This window comes from Ctenocephalides felis, unplaced genomic scaffold (genome assembly GCF_003426905.1).
Source record: "Ctenocephalides felis isolate EL2017-DRISC unplaced genomic scaffold, ASM342690v1 CF-g0.4_SCAFFOLD_02631, whole genome shotgun sequence".
NCBI classification, from domain to species: domain Eukaryota; kingdom Metazoa; phylum Arthropoda; class Insecta; order Siphonaptera; family Pulicidae; genus Ctenocephalides; species Ctenocephalides felis.
In genome coordinates this window covers 34,844-55,000 of record NW_020538785.1, presented here as the reverse complement: position 1 = coordinate 55,000, position 20,157 = coordinate 34,844, and the positions used below count along the sequence as shown (strand labels likewise).

Genomic DNA, 20,157 nt, shown 5'->3' with positions numbered 1-20,157 from the left:
CGGCTTTTTGAAATCAGTAACTTACGGGTACATCAGACTACATCAAGTAAACTTCTAGGGGACATTTGCGAGTAAGCCTAACCTAGAATCATGCATCGAAACAGGTTAAAAACATTTTCCGGCTTTTTGAAATCAGTAACTTACGGGTACATCAGACTACATCAAGTAAACTTCTAGGGGACATTTGCGAGTAAGCCTAACCTAGAATCATGCATCGAAACAGGTTAAAAACATTTTCCGGCTTTTTGAAATCAGTAACTTACGGGTACATCAGACTACATCAAGTAAACTTCTAGGGGACATTTGCGAGTAAGCCTAACCTAGAATCATGCATCGAAACAGGTTAAAAACATTTTCCGGCTTTTTGAAATCAGTAACTTACGGGTACATCAGACTACATCAAGTAAACTTCTAGGGGACATTTGCGAGTAAGCCTAACCTAGAATCATGCATCGAAACAGGTTAAAAACATTTTCCGGCTTTTTGAAATCAGTAACTTACGGGTACATCAGACTACATCAAGTAAACTTCTAGGGGACATTTGCGAGTAAGCTAACCTAGAATCATGCATCGAAACAGGTTAAAAACATTTTCCGGCTTTTTGAAATCAGTAACTTACGGGTACATCAGACTACATCAAGTAAACTTCTAGGGGACATTTGCGAGTAAGCCTAACCTAGAATCATGCATCGAAACAGGTTAAAAACATTTTCCGGCTTTTTGAAATCAGTAACTTACGGGTACATCAGACTACATCAAGTAAACTTCTAGGGGACATTTGCGAGTAAGCCTAACCTAGAATCATGCATCGAAACAGGTTAAAAACATTTTCCGGCTTTTTGAAATCAGTAACTTACGGGTACATCAGACTACATCAAGTAAACTTCTAGGGGACATTTGCGAGTAAGCCTAACTTAGAATCATGCATCGAAACAGGTCAAACTACTTTTGTAGAAAAATATTGTTTTTGGGTTTTTAGGAATGACATATATTTATTCTATTATTTATTTACATGACATGGTTTAAATAAAAACATTTTTATTTCTTTAAGTTACATTTTATTTAAAATAAAATTTCTCACATTTAGCTAATACAATTTAAATAAATTAATATCTGAAATCTTGCTTGCTTTCCAGTCGAGGATGCTTTTCACGAGATAGTAGTGTCGCTGTCATAACACCTTCGCGATTTTGCTCTAATACGCGTTTCGATACATTAGCCAGTAATTGAACATGTCTCTCAGTTCCCTGAATGTGGACCGGAATTTTAGGGTCACTCCATGGACACTCATTGCTTTGTAGATATTGTACTAGATGTTCATGAGGAATATTTAGCGTAAAGGCTGGTTCGGATATATTGAATAATCATCCATATCTATCATATTAGTATAGTCGGTCCATTCGAATTTATTTCGGGTGTTTTGTAATCTCTCAATTGCGTCAGGTCTTCCACATTATTACGGTAATATAAGATTTTTCTTATAGCTGAATCTCGTATTTCCTTTTTATTGTCAAACAACATTGCTAATAAAATATTTTCCGAGTGAGCATAGTATGCGTTTTCTTTAGCAACATTGTTCACAATTTGTCTTAAATTCGAGTCTAAATATTGAGTCCAGCTAATAAATTTATAAAATAATATACTACCATACACCACAGAGTTGTAATATTTAATGTTAAGTATATTGGAATATATCTTTCATTACGTAGTTTGCCAGAATTTTCAAATTCTTGGATGGCTTATTAGTAGTTACATATAACCGAAGTAACCTACTAGCCTTCGTGAGCCAACGGGAATGTGCTATTGGCCCTGGTTTCATGTTAGCTAAGCCTGTCGATACTTCTCCAGAAGCAACTGCTTTAGCTATTTTTATTAAATAACTTGAGTCAGTTGTCGATTCAGCAGGACTTATATCAGCCAAATTTTCAAGTGGGATTGTTTCAAAGTCTTTTACCGGCTGGAAGTATATAGGAAAAAATAAATTATATTGAATTTGAACATAGGGTATTAAAAAATAGTAAATATGTTATAACTCACCGGTATATTTTCGCATGTTTCAATTTGTTTGCTTAATATTCCAGTTTTTGTTCGTGGTCCAGTGGTCAATGATTTTTCCAATAGTTAAATAAATGGCGAAGTGGAAGTTCGTTAAAGTGGAGAAGACACACAAACCAATGCAGTGGCCTGTTTAAACTGAATTTCAAATCGACGTAAAATACCATTTTTCACGCCTGTATTTGCTGGTTCACCATCGCAACATATGCCTATCAAAGAATCGAGAGCTATTCCTTTATCGGCGAAAAACTCGTTCAATTTGATTACTTTACTTTCCGAATCTTCATTTTCCAATTTTGTGTAACCCAACAATTGGCCATTCGGTTCCTTTAAAGTAACTAAATGCGCTTCTTTAATCATTCGTGGGTGAAACTTCTTATCGATTTTTTCCATGGTAATAGAATCATTTTTCGGCCGTCGAATGAAAATGCTATTAATTCAGAAGAATCATATCGTTTGTGTAGAGCTTGCCTATTTTTCTGCCTCTCACGAACGCTTTTATTTTTATCCATAATGACAGGATTGCCCCAATCATCCGTTATGCCCAGGTCACGCAGGAATGCCGTCACCACGCCAGAACCAACTCTATCAGAAATTGCAAATCTGTCGCACATTAAGGCATAGCTTGGAGCCTTATATCTTCGACTATATGGACCACGTTTTATATGAGAGGTATTTTGTGAACTTTCCGAACTGCTTTTAGAATCAAAATCAACATCTGGAGTATATGTCTCACCTGGAGTAATATTGCTAGTTATTGTAGATTCTGATACTTCATCTTCAATTTTTATAATATCGTCGGTGAAATACCACTACTTTCATCGTTTCTTTACTTACTCGATTGGGTGGAAAGCGTGCGTCGAGAACTTTCGTTCCGACTGTCACGGTTTTCTAGAGCCAAGCGTGTAAGAGTGGTGTGAGGCTTCGCGCCGATCGCCAACTATACTCTAGCGTGATCCGATTCGAGGAAATTGCTAGGCCGGGAGTTTGACTGGGGCGGTATATCTGTCAAATAATAATGCAGGTGTCCTAAGGCCAGCTCAGCGAGGACAGAAACCTCGCGTAGAGCAAAAGGGCAAATGCTGGCTTGATCCCGTTGTTCAGTGTGCACAGGGACTGCGAAAGCACGGCCTATCGATCCTTTTGGCTTGAAGAGTTTTCAGCAAGAGGTGTCAGAAAAGTTACCACAGGGATAACTGGCTTGTGGCAGCCAAGCGTTCATAGCGACGTTGCTTTTTGATCCTTCGATGTCGGCTCTTCCTATCATTGCGAAGCAGAATTCGCCAAGCGTTGGATTGTTCACCCACAAATAGGGAACGTGAGCTGGGTTTAGACCGTCGTGAGACAGGTTAGTTTTACCCTACTGATGAATCGTCGTTGCGATAGTAATCCTGCTCAGTACGAGAGGAACCGCAGGTTCGGACATTTGGTCACGCACTCGGTCGAGCGGCCGGTGGTGCGAAGCTACCATCCGTGGGATTATGCCTGAACGCCTCTAAGGCCGTATCCTTTCTAGACAAAGTAAGCAACGATATCTCTAGGAGTCTCGTGAGTCGAAAGGCTCAATACAATGTGATTTATTAGGTATTCGGCACACGCCGTTTATCGCACGAGCCATTTTTAGCCGAATGAGGCGCTGGACAGTGGCGGTATCCATCCGTTATATCTGTCCTGCCTATAGCGGTCGATCATGGGTCACTAGTTCGATGTCGAGACTCGGAATCGTTTGTAAACGACTTAGGTACCTGGCGGGGTGTTGTACTCGGTAGAGCAGTTACCACGCTGCGATCTGTTGAGACTCAGCCCTTGGCTTGGGATTCGTCATGTTGGCTTGACGTCACCCCACGCTATTAGAGCATAAGCCTTAAGCCTTACGTTGTAGCCGGTTACAGTATGCCACAATCATTTCGACTTTGCCGTCGAAAAATTGTGCATATTGTAACACACACGGCACTTCTTTGGTACCTCTAGCTATTTTACATAAAACTCGCTTCTATGGAAATATTTGATATATTCATTATTTCTTAAAGACAAGCTAAATTGTTTTCAATATGCTTTATAATTGGCGAGGAAATTGTAATTTTAAAGAGAAACATTTGGTATTTCTTATTTAGAATATATGATTATATATTTTATATATTTTTTTCCTTATAAGGGAGAATGTTTTTCGCCAAGTTCTCTAGAAATGCGTACAAGTTACCAATTATATAAAATGCATACAAGTTACATATCAAATCAAATGCGTACAAGTTTCCAGTCAAACAAAGTACGTGTAAGTTGTCAATAATGCATAATGCGTACAAGTTGCCAATGTGCAAAATGCGTGCAAGTTGTCAATTTGCAGAATGCGTGCAAGTTGTCAATTTGCAAAATACGTGCAAGTTGCTATTTTTATTTAATTTTTGTAATATACTCTAAATAAGTAGTAACTTTCAACCCATGAATATTTCGAATCTTTTATAACAAAATATTCAGTATATTATATCTTTTATAACAAAATATGCAGTATTATATATATATATATATTATTTCATTTTACATAAACTATTTTCTCATCTCTATCAAAGATTTTAACAGTTTATACCGAGAGTATGTACTATTTATAATTTGACTTAACATCGGTAAAATACTAGGGCAAAAAGTCAACGATACGTGGTGTTCCCAAGCGGTCTCCCATCTAAGTACTACCCACGCCCGATGTTGCTTGACTTCGGTGATCGGACGAGAACCGGTATATTCAACATGGTATGATCGTTGACGACAAGTAAAACTATACAATCATATGTATACATAAGGTTATAAATGAAATTTCAGTAATAATTTAATATATATCTGCAATGTTACCATAGGGATAACTGACTTGTAACGCGAAGCAACCGAAAAGTTACCATAGGGATAACTGACTTGAAACGCGAAGCAACTGAAAAGTTGCCATAGGGATAACTGACTTGAAACGCGAAGCAACTGAAAAGTTGCCATAGGGATAACTGACTTGAAATTTTGTTCTTAGCCACGTAATTTAAAAAATCTCGAGAAAATTATATGAACACAATTAACCATTTATATACCATTTTATTCGTTATTTTATTCTGCATCTTTCGTACGAACAAAGTTTTTTCGTATCTTTTACGGTTTTCATGTTATAGAGCAATATGTGTAGATGTTAACTTGTCAAAATGCAAAGTGCGGCTAGGTTGGAGCAATACTCCTCACGATTCGATATTTCTGTAAAGAAAACATATAAAGTATTATACATCGTTAGAAAGGTCTCAAAATTCTTAGTTTTTTTCCCATATATCGCAACTTTGAATTCCAAACGGTGTGGCCTACAGGCGAGTTGCCGTCGTAAAATTTCAGGAAAATCGGAAAATCTCGAGAAAATTATATGAACACACTTAACCATTCATATACCATTTTATTCATAATTTTATTCTGCATCTTTCGTACGAACAAAGTTTTTTCGTATCTTTTACGGTTTTCATGTTATAGAGCAATATGTGTAGATGTTAACTTGTCAAAATGCAAAGTGCGGCTAGGTTGGAGCAATACTCCTCACGATTCGATATTTCTGTAAAGAAAACATATAAAGTATTATACATCGTTAGAAAGGTCTCAAAATTCTTAGTTTTTTTCCCATATATCGCAACTTCGAATTCCAAACGGTGTGGCCTACAGGCGAGTTGCCGTCGTAAAATTTCAGGAAAATCGGAAAATCTCGAGAAAATTATATGAACACACTTAACCATTCATATACCATTTTATTCATAATTTTATTCTGCATCTTTCGTACGAACAAAGTTTTTTCGTATCTTTTACGGTTTTCATGTTATAGAGCAATATGTGTAGATGTTAACTTGTCAAAATGCAAAGTGCGGCTAGGTTGGAGCAATACTCCTCACGATTCGATATTTCTGTAAAGAAAACATATAAAGTATTATACATCGTTAGAAAGGTCTCAAAATTCTTAGTTTTTTTCCCATATATCGCAACTTCGAATTCCGAACGGTGTGGCCTACAGGCGAGTTGCCGTCGTAAAATTTCAGGAAAATCGGAAAATCTCGAGAAAATTATATGAACACACTTAACCATTCATATACCATTTTATTCATAATTTTATTCTGCATCTTTCGTACGAACAAAGTTTTTTCGTATCTTTTACGGTTTTCATGTTATAGAGCAATATGTGTAGATGTTAACTTGTCAAAATGCAAAGTGCGGCTAGGTTGGAGCAATACTCCTCACGATTCGATATTTCTGTAAAGAAAACATATAAAGTATATACATCGTTAGAAAGGTCTCAAAATTCTTAGTTTTTTTCCCATATATCGCAACTTCGAATTCCAAACGGTGTGGCCTACAGGCGAGTTGCCGTCGTAAAATTTCAGGAAAATCGGAAAATCTCGAGAAAATTATATGAACACACTTAACCATTCATATACCATTTTATTCATAATTTTATTCTGCATCTTTCGTACGAACAAAGTTTTTTCGTATCTTTTACGGTTTTCATGTTATAGAGCAATATGTGTAGATGTTAACTTGTCAAAATGCAAAGTGCGGCTAGGTTGGAGCAATACTCCTCACGATTCGATATTTCTGTAAAGAAAACATATAAAGTATTATACATCGTTAGAAAGGTCTCAAAATTCTTAGTTTTTTTCCCATATATCGCAACTTCGAATTCCGAACGGTGTGGCCTACAGGCGAGTTGCCGTCGTAAAATTTCAGGAAAATCGAAAATCTCGAGAAAATTATATGAACACACTTAACCATTCATATACCATTTTATTCATAATTTTATTCTGCATCTTTCGTACGAACAAAGTTTTTTCGTATCTTTTACGGTTTTCATGTTATAGAGCAATATGTGTAGATGTTAACTTGTCAAAATGCAAAGTGCGGCTAGGTTGGAGCAATACTCCTCACGATTCGATATTTCTGTAAAGAAAACATATAAAGTATTATACATCGTTAGAAAGGTCTCAAAATTCTTAGTTTTTTTCCCATATATCGCAACTTCGAATTCTAAACGGTGTGGCCTACAGGCGAGTTGCCGTCGTAAAATTTCAGGAAAATTGGAAAATCTCGAGAAAATTATATGAACACACTTAACCATTCATATACCATTTTATTCATAATTTTATTCTGCATCTTTCGTACGAACAAAGTTTTTTCGTATCTTTTACGGTTTTCATGTTATAGAGCAATATGTGTAGATGTTAACTTGTCAAAATGCAAAGTGCGGCTAGGTTGGAGCAATACTCCTCACGATTCGATATTTCTGTAAAGAAAACATAAAAGTATTATACATCGTTAGAAAGGTCTCAAAATTCTTAGTTTTTTTCCCATATATCGCAACTTCGAATTCCAAACGGTGTGGCCTACAGGCGAGTTGCCGTCGTAAATTTCAGGAAAATCGGAAAATCTCGAGAAAATTATATGAACACACTTAACCATTCATATACCATTTTATTCATAATTTTATTCTGCATCTTTCGTACGAACAAAGTTTTTTCGTATCTTTTACGGTTTTCATGTTATAGAGCAATATGTGTAGATGTTAACTTGTCAAAATGCAAAAGTGCGGCTAGGTTGGAGCATACTCCTCACGATTCGATATTTCTGTAAAGAAAACATATAAAGTATTATACATCGTTAGAAAGGTCTCAAAATTCTTAGTTTTTTTCCCATATATCGCAACTTCGAATTCCGAACGGTGTGGCCTACAGGCGAGTTGCCGTCGTAAAATTTCAGGAAAATCGAAAAATCTCGAGAAAATTATATGAACACACTTAACCATTCATATACCATTTTATTCATAATTTTATTCTGCATTATTGTTATTATTATTTTATTATTATTATTGTTATCGCATTTTATGAGCATTGAGATATGTTATATTTTGATGCGATGTAATTATACTTATATATCCTAGAAACAGTTTTTGTAAATTTTATTCATAAATAGTATCATAATTGTTCATAAACTGTCATTGAACATTCATTTGAGTACTCTATGAATCTATACTGAACAATAGCTAATATAAACGATTTGATTAAATAACGAATATAATATTTTATTAAAATAAAATATTATTTGTATGAAATAATTAATTATATTTACGATGTAATACACTATCAATACACCAACGCATAAAATTCGGTTAGAAATCATTTGTGTAAAACATTATGTCGCGTCGTGCATTCAAGTTCAACGAAGTGTGCTCTATTCTCTTTTTGCATAGTATCTAATAAAATAATATTATCGTTATAATTAATTATTTCATTCGTAGTTTTCAAAAGAACGATAAAATACAAAACAGTAAACAATTGTACTGTTGTTTCTTGAAATAACTTGAGTCAAAAAATTCACAAACTGTTTATTCTGTAAAATCATAATATTTCTATCATATTATATTTTATTAAAATAAATCGAATGTATAAATAATTTAGTCATTAATAATAAAATATAATATTTATGTTTTTTTTTTTTAATTCAATTGTATAGAATAAAATAATAATATCTTATATTCATTGCCGAGAAAAGATTATATATTAGTTGATATTTAATAAATATTATTTTATTCTTTTATTCTTGAATGCTTGCTGAACTGAATATGCGGCTCTGCTGCTATATCTAAACACGCTGACCGTGAATAACCGTTTGTTCGAGGGTCAGAAAACATGCAAGATTTTAGCCTAAATGGTGATTGTTATTAGAATTGAATGACTGGAGAACCATACGAAATTTTAACAATGTATTATAATTTATATGGTTTCTTTATGAAAATATAGAAATATTGTCAATAATTGCTGCAATCTAAATGTAATTTGCATTTCAATAAGTGATCAATCACACAGATTGCTCTCTACTAGCTAAACAGTAAAAGATACGAAAAAACTTTGTTCGTACGAAAGATGCAGAATAAAATCACGAATAAAATGATATATAAATCGTTATGTGTGTTCATATAATTTTTTCGAGATTATCTAATTTTTCTTAAATTTTAAGGAAATATGTAAATAATACCTAAATATACAAAATTTATATTCGACAATAGTAAAATTTCATAATAATTCATTATAACTTTATAATAATACTATTATAATTTTATAACAATTCATTTATTTATGATTATTAATAAATTTTGTACGATAATTATTAGTAAATCTTTCCACGATCACTAAGCCACGCCCTTTTTTAAAAACACGCGTCAAAATTAACTATAATATTATTATTTTGTTTATGCATAATCATTATTTTATTCTCCTTGTCGAGACTAACAAAATGCTATAAGGTATTATGATATTGACATTGATATCTAGCGTAAATGTTTGTTGAAACATTTAGGCCACTATACAGCGTAAGTTCCTAAACACGACGACCGTGAATAACCGCTCGTTCGAGGGTCAGAAAACATGCGAGATTTTAGCCTGAATTGCGAATGTTATAAAAATCAAATCATTAACAAACCCTACAATTTTTTTTTTAAATATACAAATTCTATAATCGATATTAGTGAAATTCAATAATAATTGATAACATAATAACATATAAATGTGTTAATATTTGATAATAAAACAAGAATTATTTATTTGGTTTTAAAATCACTACAAAAATTAATATACTTATATAGATTTTTTTTTATATTTATTTTAAATGTTTTATAACAACGTAACTAATAAATAAAGTTATTATTTTGTACATTTATTTATGATTATTAATAAATTTTGTACGATAATTATTAGTAAAACTTTCCACGATCACTAAGCCACGCCCCTTTTTAAAAACACGCGTCAAAATTCACTATAACATTATTATTTTCTTTATGAATAATTATTATTTTATTCTTCTCGTCGAGACTAACAAATTGCTATAAGGTATTATGGTATTGACATTGATATCTAGCGTAAATGCTTGCTGAAACATTTAGGCCACTATACAGCGGCAGTTCCTAAACACGACGACCGTGAATAACCGTTTGCTCGAGGGTCAGAAAACATGCGAGATTTTAGCCTGAATTGCGAATGTTATAAAAATCAAATCATTAACAAACCCTACAATTTTTTTTTTTAAATATACAAATTCTATAATCGATATTAGTGAAATTCAATAATAATTGATAACATAATAACATATAAATGTGCTAATATTCGATAATAAAACAAGAATTATTTATTTGATGTTGAAATCACTACAAAAATTAATATACTTATATAGATTTTTTTTATATTCATTTTAAATGATTTATAACAACGTAACTAATAAATAAAGTTATTATTTCGTACATTTATAACCTTAAATATTCTTTGATTCATTCAAACAAATGTTGTTATTTATATTTATTTAAATAAAAATATCTAAAATCAATTAAATTATATACCGAATGTTATGATAAAAAATTAAAATAAATTAAAATGAGTATTGAATAGTAAATTAAATAGTATTATAAATAAAATAGTAAAATAATAAATAAATAGTAAAATAATATATGTTCATTTTTTGAATAAAGTTGTTCGTCCTGAGAAGGACGGTTTTATGTCAATTTGCGACAATAAAAGAAATTTAAGCTTTCTTTTCTGTCTTCTTTGGCAAAAGCACAGCTTGTATGTTCGGCAATACACCGCCCTGAGCAATCGTAACACCCGATAACAGTTTGTTGAGTTCCTCGTCATTGCGGATGGCCAGTTGCAAATGACGCGGAATTATTCTGGTCTTCTTGTTGTCGCGAGCCGCATTGCCGGCTAACTCGAGAACTTCGGCGGCCAGATATTCCATGACTGCAGCGAGGTAGACGGGTGCACCAGCGCCGACACGCTCGGCATAGTTGCCTTTGCGTAGCAAACGATGAATACGACCGACTGGAAACTGAAGACCGGCACGGTTAGACCGTGACTTAGCCTTTCCCTTGACTTTACCGCCTTTGCCTCGACCAGACATGTTTACAGGTTCGTGTTCAAACTGAGAATGATATCAAAGTTCTCGAACGGGCCCGTATAGATTTCTGAGCGTTGCAAGCACACGCCCATTTTTTTGTAGACACGCCCCTCCCTTGCCTACGTACGTTGTTACGGCTTCAGTCAAAACGTTGAAGCAGTACGAAAACGGAGCGTCGGCACGACTCATTTCGTATCAGTCAGTGTACTAGTAAACATCAGACATGCCACCGAAAACCAGCGGTAAAGCGGCTAAGAAAGCAGGCAAAGCCCAGAAAAATATTTCAAAGGGCGACAAGAAGAAGAAACGTAAGCGCAAGGAGAGCTATGCCATTTATATTTACAAAGTCTTGAAACAAGTCCATCCTGACACGGGCATTTCGAGCAAGGCGATGAGCATCATGAACAGCTTTGTGAATGATATCTTCGAGCGTATAGCGGCCGAGGCATCGCGTTTGGCTCACTACAACAAACGCTCTACAATCACTAGTCGGGAAATTCAGACAGCAGTCCGGCTATTGCTACCAGGCGAGTTGGCCAAACACGCCGTCAGCGAAGGTACTAAGGCCGTAACCAAGTACACCAGCTCGAAATAAAATGATGAAGATTTTGTGATGCCACTTATATGTTCTGTCGACAATAACAAAGGCCCTTCTCAGGGCCCACAAATATTTTACAAAAGAACTTTATAATTTTTACATTGGTTTTATAGATAAAATAAAATAACCTGACACTAATGATATTTTATTAGGATTTTCAATAAATTTTGATCAGATTTCTATTAGAGATCGTTATTATTAATTTATATTATAAATAATGTTCAATTTCTATATATTTTCAATATGATAAAAATTAATGATTGAATATTCAATTCAATTTAAAACTTTAGTTTTTCAAATTTAGTTAATAAGTTTAAGTTTATTTTAATTTATTATAAAATATATTTATATTAAAAAAAATCGCAATTTAAATATTTTCGTAAAAATAAAATTATTGTCGTAAATATTTTAAAAATTTTATTATTTAAATATATAAAATATATTATTACATATTATATAAATTTAAATAATATGCAAAATTTAATAAATTCATTCATTTAATTGAGCTCCTTCAATTCAGAGCCCTTTTCGAAGCCCTTAACTGTAAAGTATACTAATACTAAAAGTATACTCTATTTTCTATTAATTGAAGCCCCCCCCATGTAAGAAAAGAAATCAATTGCATATAAAAAGTCAATACGAAAAAATAGTAAAATATATATTAATTAATACTTTCTTTAAAACATATTCGAAGGGCTTTCCAATTTGATAATATTATCAATAATATTACCAAAGCAAGTTATTCTGCAAGAAAATAAACAAATTTCATATAAAATCAAATAAAGCCTGTACGTAAATTGTAAAATATATTACTTGTTCTTTTAATTATATTTGACAGCCCTTAAAAGGGCTCTTTTTTGTTTTGTATTTATAAGAAATGACTGCGTCCGTTGATCAATTTAACCGCCGAAACCGTACAGTGTACGACCCTGACGTTTGAGCGCATATACGACATCCATAGCGGTTACGGTCTTCCTCTTGGCGTGCTCGGTGTATGTGACTGCATCGCGGATAACGTTCTCGAGAAACACTTTCAGAACACCGCGGGTCTCTTCGTAGATTAGACCCGAGATACGCTTGACGCCGCCACGGCGAGCAAGACGACGTATAGCCGGCTTTGTAATACCTTGGATATTATCGCGAAGAACTTTCCTGTGTCGCTTAGCGCCACCCTTTCCGAGTCCCTTACCACCTTTGCCACGGCCGGTCATTTTTCAATATATCGCAGTCGGGATAAATTTACAAATTGATGTTAACAGCTCGAAGTCTGAATAACGACTGAATTCCGACGAGCGAAATTATTGAAAAGTTTGAGCTCGCTAGGCCACGCCCATCATAGCTATGCGAGCATTCGGCGCCGACCAATGACAGCCGAGCACAGCATCGGACATTCGTAATGTATTTTGATCATAATATTCGAGCCGGACGCGTCAGTATCAAAACGATCGTCAAACGAGAAGGTTCTCGAAACGAAATCTAGGAGTTATAATGGCCCGTACGAAGCAGACAGCTCGCAAGTCCACCGGTGGCAAGGCGCCCCGTAAGCAGCTTGCAACGAAAGCGGCTCGCAAGAGCGCGCCGGCGACCGGCGGTGTGAAGAAGCCGCATCGTTATCGGCCTGGCACCGTAGCTCTGCGTGAGATCCGTCGTTACCAGAAGAGCACCGAGCTTCTCATACGAAAGTTGCCGTTCCAACGTCTAGTGCGCGAGATCGCTCAGGACTTCAAGACCGATCTGCGTTTTCAGAGCTCCGCCGTCATGGCATTGCAGGAAGCTAGCGAGGCCTATTTGGTTGGCCTGTTCGAAGATACAAACTTGTGCGCGATCCACGCCAAGCGCGTAACCATCATGCCCAAGGATATTCAACTAGCTCGGCGTATTCGAGGAGAACGCGCTTAGACGCCTGTCGTCCTATAAAACAAATCGGTCCTTTTCAGGACCACCAAAATGATCAATTAAAAGAACTTTTATTATTTTTCAAATTATTTTATTTTGCAGAATTATTCCATCGATACGTTAGAAATTTTTATTGATTTTTTTTTTTAATTGAAATTATTGACAACACACATGATTTGACTTGTTGAATAGTGTGTTGTTGTGTTAAGTTTAAAAAATATTATAGTTGAATTTGTAAAATTCGTCATGAATTTCTGAAAGCTTCTTTAAAAAATTCTAAATTTAATTAATATGGGCGAGTTGCCGTTCTGATGATAGAAATTTATATTATATATATTATATTATATATATTTATATATATAAATATTTTTTTTTTTATTGTATATTTTTTAATTTCATATATAGTTATTTAAAGTTATATAAATTTTCTTTTTCGAATACGATATGAAAAAAAGATTGAAACTTCATAAATTATTAATGATTATATTTTATTTCATTAATTAATTTCCATTTACTTATTATTTATATAAAAAAAAATTAGAAAAAATTATGAATTTAATTATTATGAGAGTTGCCGTTCTATGTATAGTTGATTTATTTAAAGTGATATATAAAACTTTTATTAATAAATTATTGATTATATTTCATTTGATTAAGATAATTTATTCATATAAAATTATTTAAAAAAAAATAATAAATAAATAAATAAAATTCAGCGATTGATATTGAACAACTCCCTACCAAAGACGAAATTGAAAATTGAAAAGACTTTGACTTTTAAATTTCGTCAATGACACAACACGGCGAGGAACACAGCGAGCGTTGCTGCGCTCCTGTTACAAATATTTTATTAAAATTTTTTCCGAAGTCCACGAAAAGGCTATAATATAAGATGATAAGATATATATAAGTAAAATAATAATGTTCTTTGATAAAAATTTATTGTTAGTCCTGAAAAGGACTTTGTGCAAACATTTTCGTTTGCTGTTGTGTAAAAAGATAATGAAATGTTTTCACTTCTTTTTCGGTGACGCTTTTTTCAAAGGTTTGGCTACTTTTGATGTCTTCTTTGGCGATTTAGGTTTCTTTGCGGCTGCGGTCTTGACGGTTTTCTTCGTTTTGCTCGTTGCCTTGGCCGATGAGGCTTTCGTCGACTTACCCTGAATGGTCTTCTTCTTATCGACTGTCGTCTTAGGTTTCGCCGACGACTTTTTTAATGTGCCCGCTGCGGATGCAGACTTCTTTTTAGGGGACGAAGCAGGTTTGGCGGCGCCCTTCGACTTTGCTGTCTTCGATTTTGCTTTTGCCGCTGGCGTCTTAGCGGTCCTGGCTTTTCCAGCCGAAACACCGCTTTCGCCGCCGCTCTGTTTAGCGTTCGCGGCAAGTTTGAACGAACCCGAAGCACCTTTGCCTTTTGTTTGAATCAGTGTGCCCGCTTGAACAGCTGACTTTAAATACTTTTTAATGAACGTTGACATTTTCTCGGCGTCGATTTTATAATTGGCCGACATATATTTCTTAATCGCCTGCAGCGACGATCCGCCGCGTTCTTTCAGACTTTTAATAGCGTTGTTTACCATTTCAGATGTAGGAGGATGGGACGGCTTCACTCGCGGTTTTTTAACAGCCGCAGTCTTGCCCTTTTTCGGCGATGCTGTCGCTGGCGCAGCGGTTGCCGCCGGCGACGTAGATAAAGCGTTATCTGACATTATAGTAAAAAATCGTAGGTTAAAATGTAAATCTAACACGTGATTGGTTAAATATGTTAGGGGCGTGGCCAAAAACTATATTCGAAAAGTGTAGGACCGAGGAGAAAACAATAATATTTGAAAATTTTACAAAAATGTAAATTATTTGTAAAAAATTATTCATTCGAGTCCGAGCAGCCGTAGTGTTCGCATCGCCCAGAAAATCTATAATCCCTGTGAATTTAAATGTGAAGTGATTCGTATTTAAAGTGAAATTTTTGTGAATATGTTACGTGGTGAAGTATTAAAAACTATTTATAATAATTATTAGTTCTATACAATTTATGGTCGACGTTAGACTATAACGTTGCCATTATGGCGGCGGATCAGGACTCTAACATTAGTGTCGCACAGCAACTGAACGAGGTACTGCCAGCGGGGCGATTTGTGCATATAAACAAATTTGCGCCATTAGCTTGTGCTGAACAAGATGAAGAAAATAATAAAAACGAAATGGAAGATGAATTTGTGACTACAAAACGCAAAAAACCTAACCCAACCGAACCGGAAACCTCAAATAAAAAACCCCAAAAAGAAGATCAATTTACCCAAAAAACAATGCCTGCAATTGTAGTTTTAGATGATTTAGGGAAAAATGATTATGTTAAACTTCTGGCAAAACAGTGTAAGAACAAATTGCATGTGCAATACAAAGGAAAACTGCACTACAGAATCACCACATACAGCGAAGTGGATTACAAAAATGTGTACGAAAGATTGAAACAAGACAACAAGAAATTTTACACTTTTCCACAGAAGGGATCTGAGCTTATAAAAATTGTTGCTGCAGGAATTCCACCTTACGTGACAAGTGATGAAATTTATCAAGAACTGATCATAGAATTCTGCAGAATTGAAAAAGTTATTCAAATGACTAAAACCAACGTGTTAGGTGAAAAAATAAAACTACCAGTTTTCGTGCTTTTCTTTCATCATGAACAGGATATGGCTCGTATTAGAAACAAAAAACACCTAGCAGGGTACGCAGTCAAATGGGACAAATATAGATCGAATGGAAACATTATACAGTGCTACAACTGCCAAAATTTTGGTCACACTTCTTCTTATTGCAACCTTCAGAATAGATGTGTGAAATGTACAAAACCCCACGAGGCGTTCAGCTGCCCCAAAACCAAAGCGGAACCAGCTCAGTGCATCAACTGTCTAGGTAACCACCCTGCAAATTTCAAGTCATGCCCGAAACTACTGGAAATTAAAGCTAGAAGAGAACAACTAAAAATCAAGGCCAGACAAAATGTCTATATCCCGGCACCTGCTCCTCTACCGTTAACTAGAAAGTTCAATTCAGTGCTACAACAGAGAGAGTTTCCAGCGCTACCTGAGCGAATGACAAATACCCTACCCTTACCTCAGAATCAAGTTCCATCGCCGCACCCTCAACAACAAGCCGCTCTGGATCAAGAAACAGGTACACAACCGCAGGCCAATAATTTTAATTTATCAGGTATGTTTACATCGTTTAAATTCATTCAAGAGGTTTTTGCAAAACCGGCAATAAAATCATCTCTTGAAAAAATTTTAAAATTAGCCCAAACTTTAAATTCAGCAAATGAAAATGAATATGATAATATATTAATTAATCATTTTATCTTTGGGAAATGATTTTAAAAATTAACGAATTAAATATACTTTACTGGAATGCACGCAGCATTAAGGCAAAAGCTTCTGAATTTAAACTATTACTTACTCATAACAACATACACATAGCATTGGTTTCCGAAACGTTTTTAAAGTCACATATAAATTTTTCTATTTATGGTTACAAAATCTACAGAAACGATAAAGATGACATCAAAGGTCGTGGAACCGCTATTTTTATCAAAAATAACATCCCACATACCCATATTCCTACCCCTGTTCTTAATAATATAGAAGCAACTATTATTTCAATAGAATCTAATTTGGGACAAATAGCTTTTATTTCCAGTTATATTCCTGGCCATAAACTCGATACCAATGACTTAGACGCTTTGCTCAACCTTTTTCCTAAAGTTTTTATGGCAGGCGATTTTAACTCTAGACATCCACTCTGGAACTGTACTAACAATAACTATAATGGCCTAGTTTTACATGAATACCTACTAGACAACATAGATACAGTTCAATTGCATTATCCTCTATCTCATACCTATTATCCAGATAATTGCAACTGGTCCCCAAGCACTATCGACCTTGCAATCACTCGAAATTTGTTCCATGTTGCAACTCCACACACTCTCACTGCCTCTAGCTCGGACCATAATCCAGTAATAACATCTGTAGCTATTGATAATTTAGCAGTTAACAATAGCAACGATAAAAACTTTCTTGATTACAAACGCGCTCATTGGAAATTATTTAGAATGCATATAAACAATCAAATAACAACCAAAATTTCTTTAGATACTACAGAACAAATTGACAAGGCAATAACAAATCTTAACGAGTGTGTGAGAAATGCAATTAACAAATCAATTCCCACCCAAAAATCCTCATCAAATCCCAACTCTTTACCACAGAATATACTTGCAGACATTAAGTTAAAAAATTATGTTCGTAAACAATGGCAAAACACAAGAGACCCGAACATCAAACAATTACTTAACAAACTATCCAGACAGATCTCAACTGACATCAAAGAATACCACAACATCACCTGGAAAAACAAGCTAGATAACATTAATTCAGGGTTCAACACAATATGGACCACGGCCAGAAAACTGACCAAAAAACAATCCGACATACCTACACTTATTACAAACAACACATTGCATACCTCGGACTCTGAAAAAGCCAACGCCATTGGAAATGAATTACTTAAAATTCATAAACAAAATGAAGACTTAGGGCACGACAATTCATTAAAATTAGTCCGAAAAACAAACAAAAAATTTTTCAAATCCACAACAGCTAAACGGAACATTAAACTTTGGATCAAACCCAAAGACGTGACAACATTTATAAATAAAATAAAAGGCCGAAAAGCCCCAGGACATGACAATATACAAAATATAATTATTAAAAACCTTCCCATAAAAGCCATAATCCTTCTTACTAAAATTATCAATAGCATCATTGATACAGGCTACTTTCCCAATCAGTGGAAAATTTCAAACATACTTCCTTTCCTTAAACCCGGAAAGCCTCCCCATCTCCCCAATAGCTACCGTCCCATTAGTCTTCTATGCTCGTTCAGTAAATTAGTAGAGAAAGTTATATTAAAACATATCAACAAACATATCACCAGTAATAATCTCCTTCCTGAAACACAATATGGATTTAGACCTAAGCACTCAACAGCACATCCACTCACTATACTTACAAAACACGTTAAAAATAAATTAGCTAACAAAAAACTTACAGGAATGCTTCTATTAGATATCGAAAAGGCTTTTGACACTATCTGGCATGATGCACTTCTATACAAAATGATTATTAAAAAATTTCCCTCCAACATTATCCACCTCACCAAATCTTACTTAACTGATAGATTTTTTATGGTTTCTGTAAATTCGGCAAGATCCTCACTGTACCCAGTGCCATACGGGTTACCGCAAGGATCAATTCTCTCACCTACACTTTTTAATTTTTACATTCACGATATACCACACGACGATAACACCACGCTATTAACATACGCAGATGACACTGCAATTTTCGCTTCGGGTACAAATTTCAAAAAAATTCATAAAAAACTTCTAACACACTTTAATAAACTATCTAGCTATTTTACCGAATGGAAAATAAGAATAAACGTAGAAAAAACCAATGCTATCATATTTACCAACAAAAGAAACAACTATATATTGCAAGGACCTCTTAATGTAGGCGATGTAAACTTTAATTGGGTTGACAAGGTAAAGTATCTAGGTATTACACTAGATAAAAAACTAAAATTCAATGAACACATAAAAACAAGAGCAAACTTATCTATAGCTATTATGAATAAGCTACATCCAATAATTGGTGCTCACTCCAAACTTAATATACACAATAAACGACTACTATATTTATCATTAGTAAGACCAATTTTAACATATGGATCTCCGGTATGGAGAAACACAACAAAAACTAATTTAGCAATAATGCAAAGACTACAAAATAAATACATTAGATTAATATTGGGAATTAGTAGAAACCCAATAACCAAAAGATATGTATCAAATGAAAAAATTCATAATTCTATCAATATTCCATACATAACAGAATACATTACAAAGCTCACTACTAATTTTCAATCTAATTGTAGAACACATGTAAATACAACCATAGCAAATATAACTGAACAAATTTCATAAATTTCTTATAACTTAGTATAATCTGTACATTGTTATTTAGTTGTAAATATATATTTTAATTATCTTTTGTTAACTAGTTGTAAGAACACTTGATGGCAGTATGTTTTTAATAGCTCTTTTCATACTTATATAAGCTAATTGAAACAATTATATATATATGCTAACAATATTATATTATGATAGTATAATGATATTCCCAGAATAGGTGTATACAATTTGTATCTTTATGTAAAAATCAATGTATGTATTTAAGACAAATAAAGCAAATTTTCAAATTAAAAAAAAAAAAAAAAAATTTGTAAAAAATTAAATCCAGCGCTTTTATTCTAAATAATTCGCATAAAACAATGGATTTACATGATAGCCAAATTCATCCCCAACATATCATCAAAAGCATGATTTATTTCAACGGTTAGTTTTTCTAAAATATCGCTAATTATATTCAAATAACTTCTGCACTCAATAGTGCGTTTTCAACAAAATCGTTATCGCATTTTTATGAGCATTGAGATATGTTATATTTTGATGCGATGTAATTATACTTATATATCCTAGAAACAGTTTTTGTAAATTTTTATTCATAAATAGTATCATAATTGTTCATAAACTGTCATTGAACATTCAT

At 34.0% G+C, this 20,157-nt stretch overlaps 2 protein-coding genes and 1 non-coding gene across 3 annotated transcripts; 1 reads left to right on the top strand and 2 right to left on the bottom strand.

The window, feature by feature from the left end:
* Window positions 1-4,695: 4,695 nt before the first annotated feature.
* Window positions 4,696-4,814, bottom strand: LOC113381157. Its single transcript, XR_003367522.1, has one exon. It is a non-coding gene; the product is annotated as a 5S ribosomal RNA (ribosomal RNA).
* A 5,764-nt stretch (window positions 4,815-10,578) lies between these two features.
* On the bottom strand, window positions 10,579-11,126 carry LOC113381144 (histone H2A). The gene has a single exon (XM_026620120.1). It carries the CDS (start codon window positions 10,993-10,995, stop codon window positions 10,621-10,623), a length of 375 nt encoding a protein of 124 aa, XP_026475905.1. The 5' UTR covers window positions 10,996-11,126; the 3' UTR covers window positions 10,579-10,620.
* An 89-nt stretch (window positions 11,127-11,215) lies between these two features.
* LOC113381145 (histone H2B-like) lies at window positions 11,216-11,587 on the top strand. The gene has a single exon (XM_026620121.1). It carries the CDS (start codon window positions 11,216-11,218, stop codon window positions 11,585-11,587), a length of 372 nt encoding a protein of 123 aa, XP_026475906.1.
* The last annotated feature ends 8,570 nt before the right edge of the window (window positions 11,588-20,157 follow it).

Excerpts from the sequence above, each read along its gene's own strand:
- LOC113381144 (XM_026620120.1), bottom strand. The coding sequence starts at position 10,995 with ATGTCTGGTCGAGGCAAAGGCGGTAAAGTCAAGGGAAAGGCTAAGTCA.
- LOC113381145 (XM_026620121.1), top strand. The coding sequence starts at position 11,216 with ATGCCACCGAAAACCAGCGGTAAAGCGGCTAAGAAAGCAGGCAAAGCC.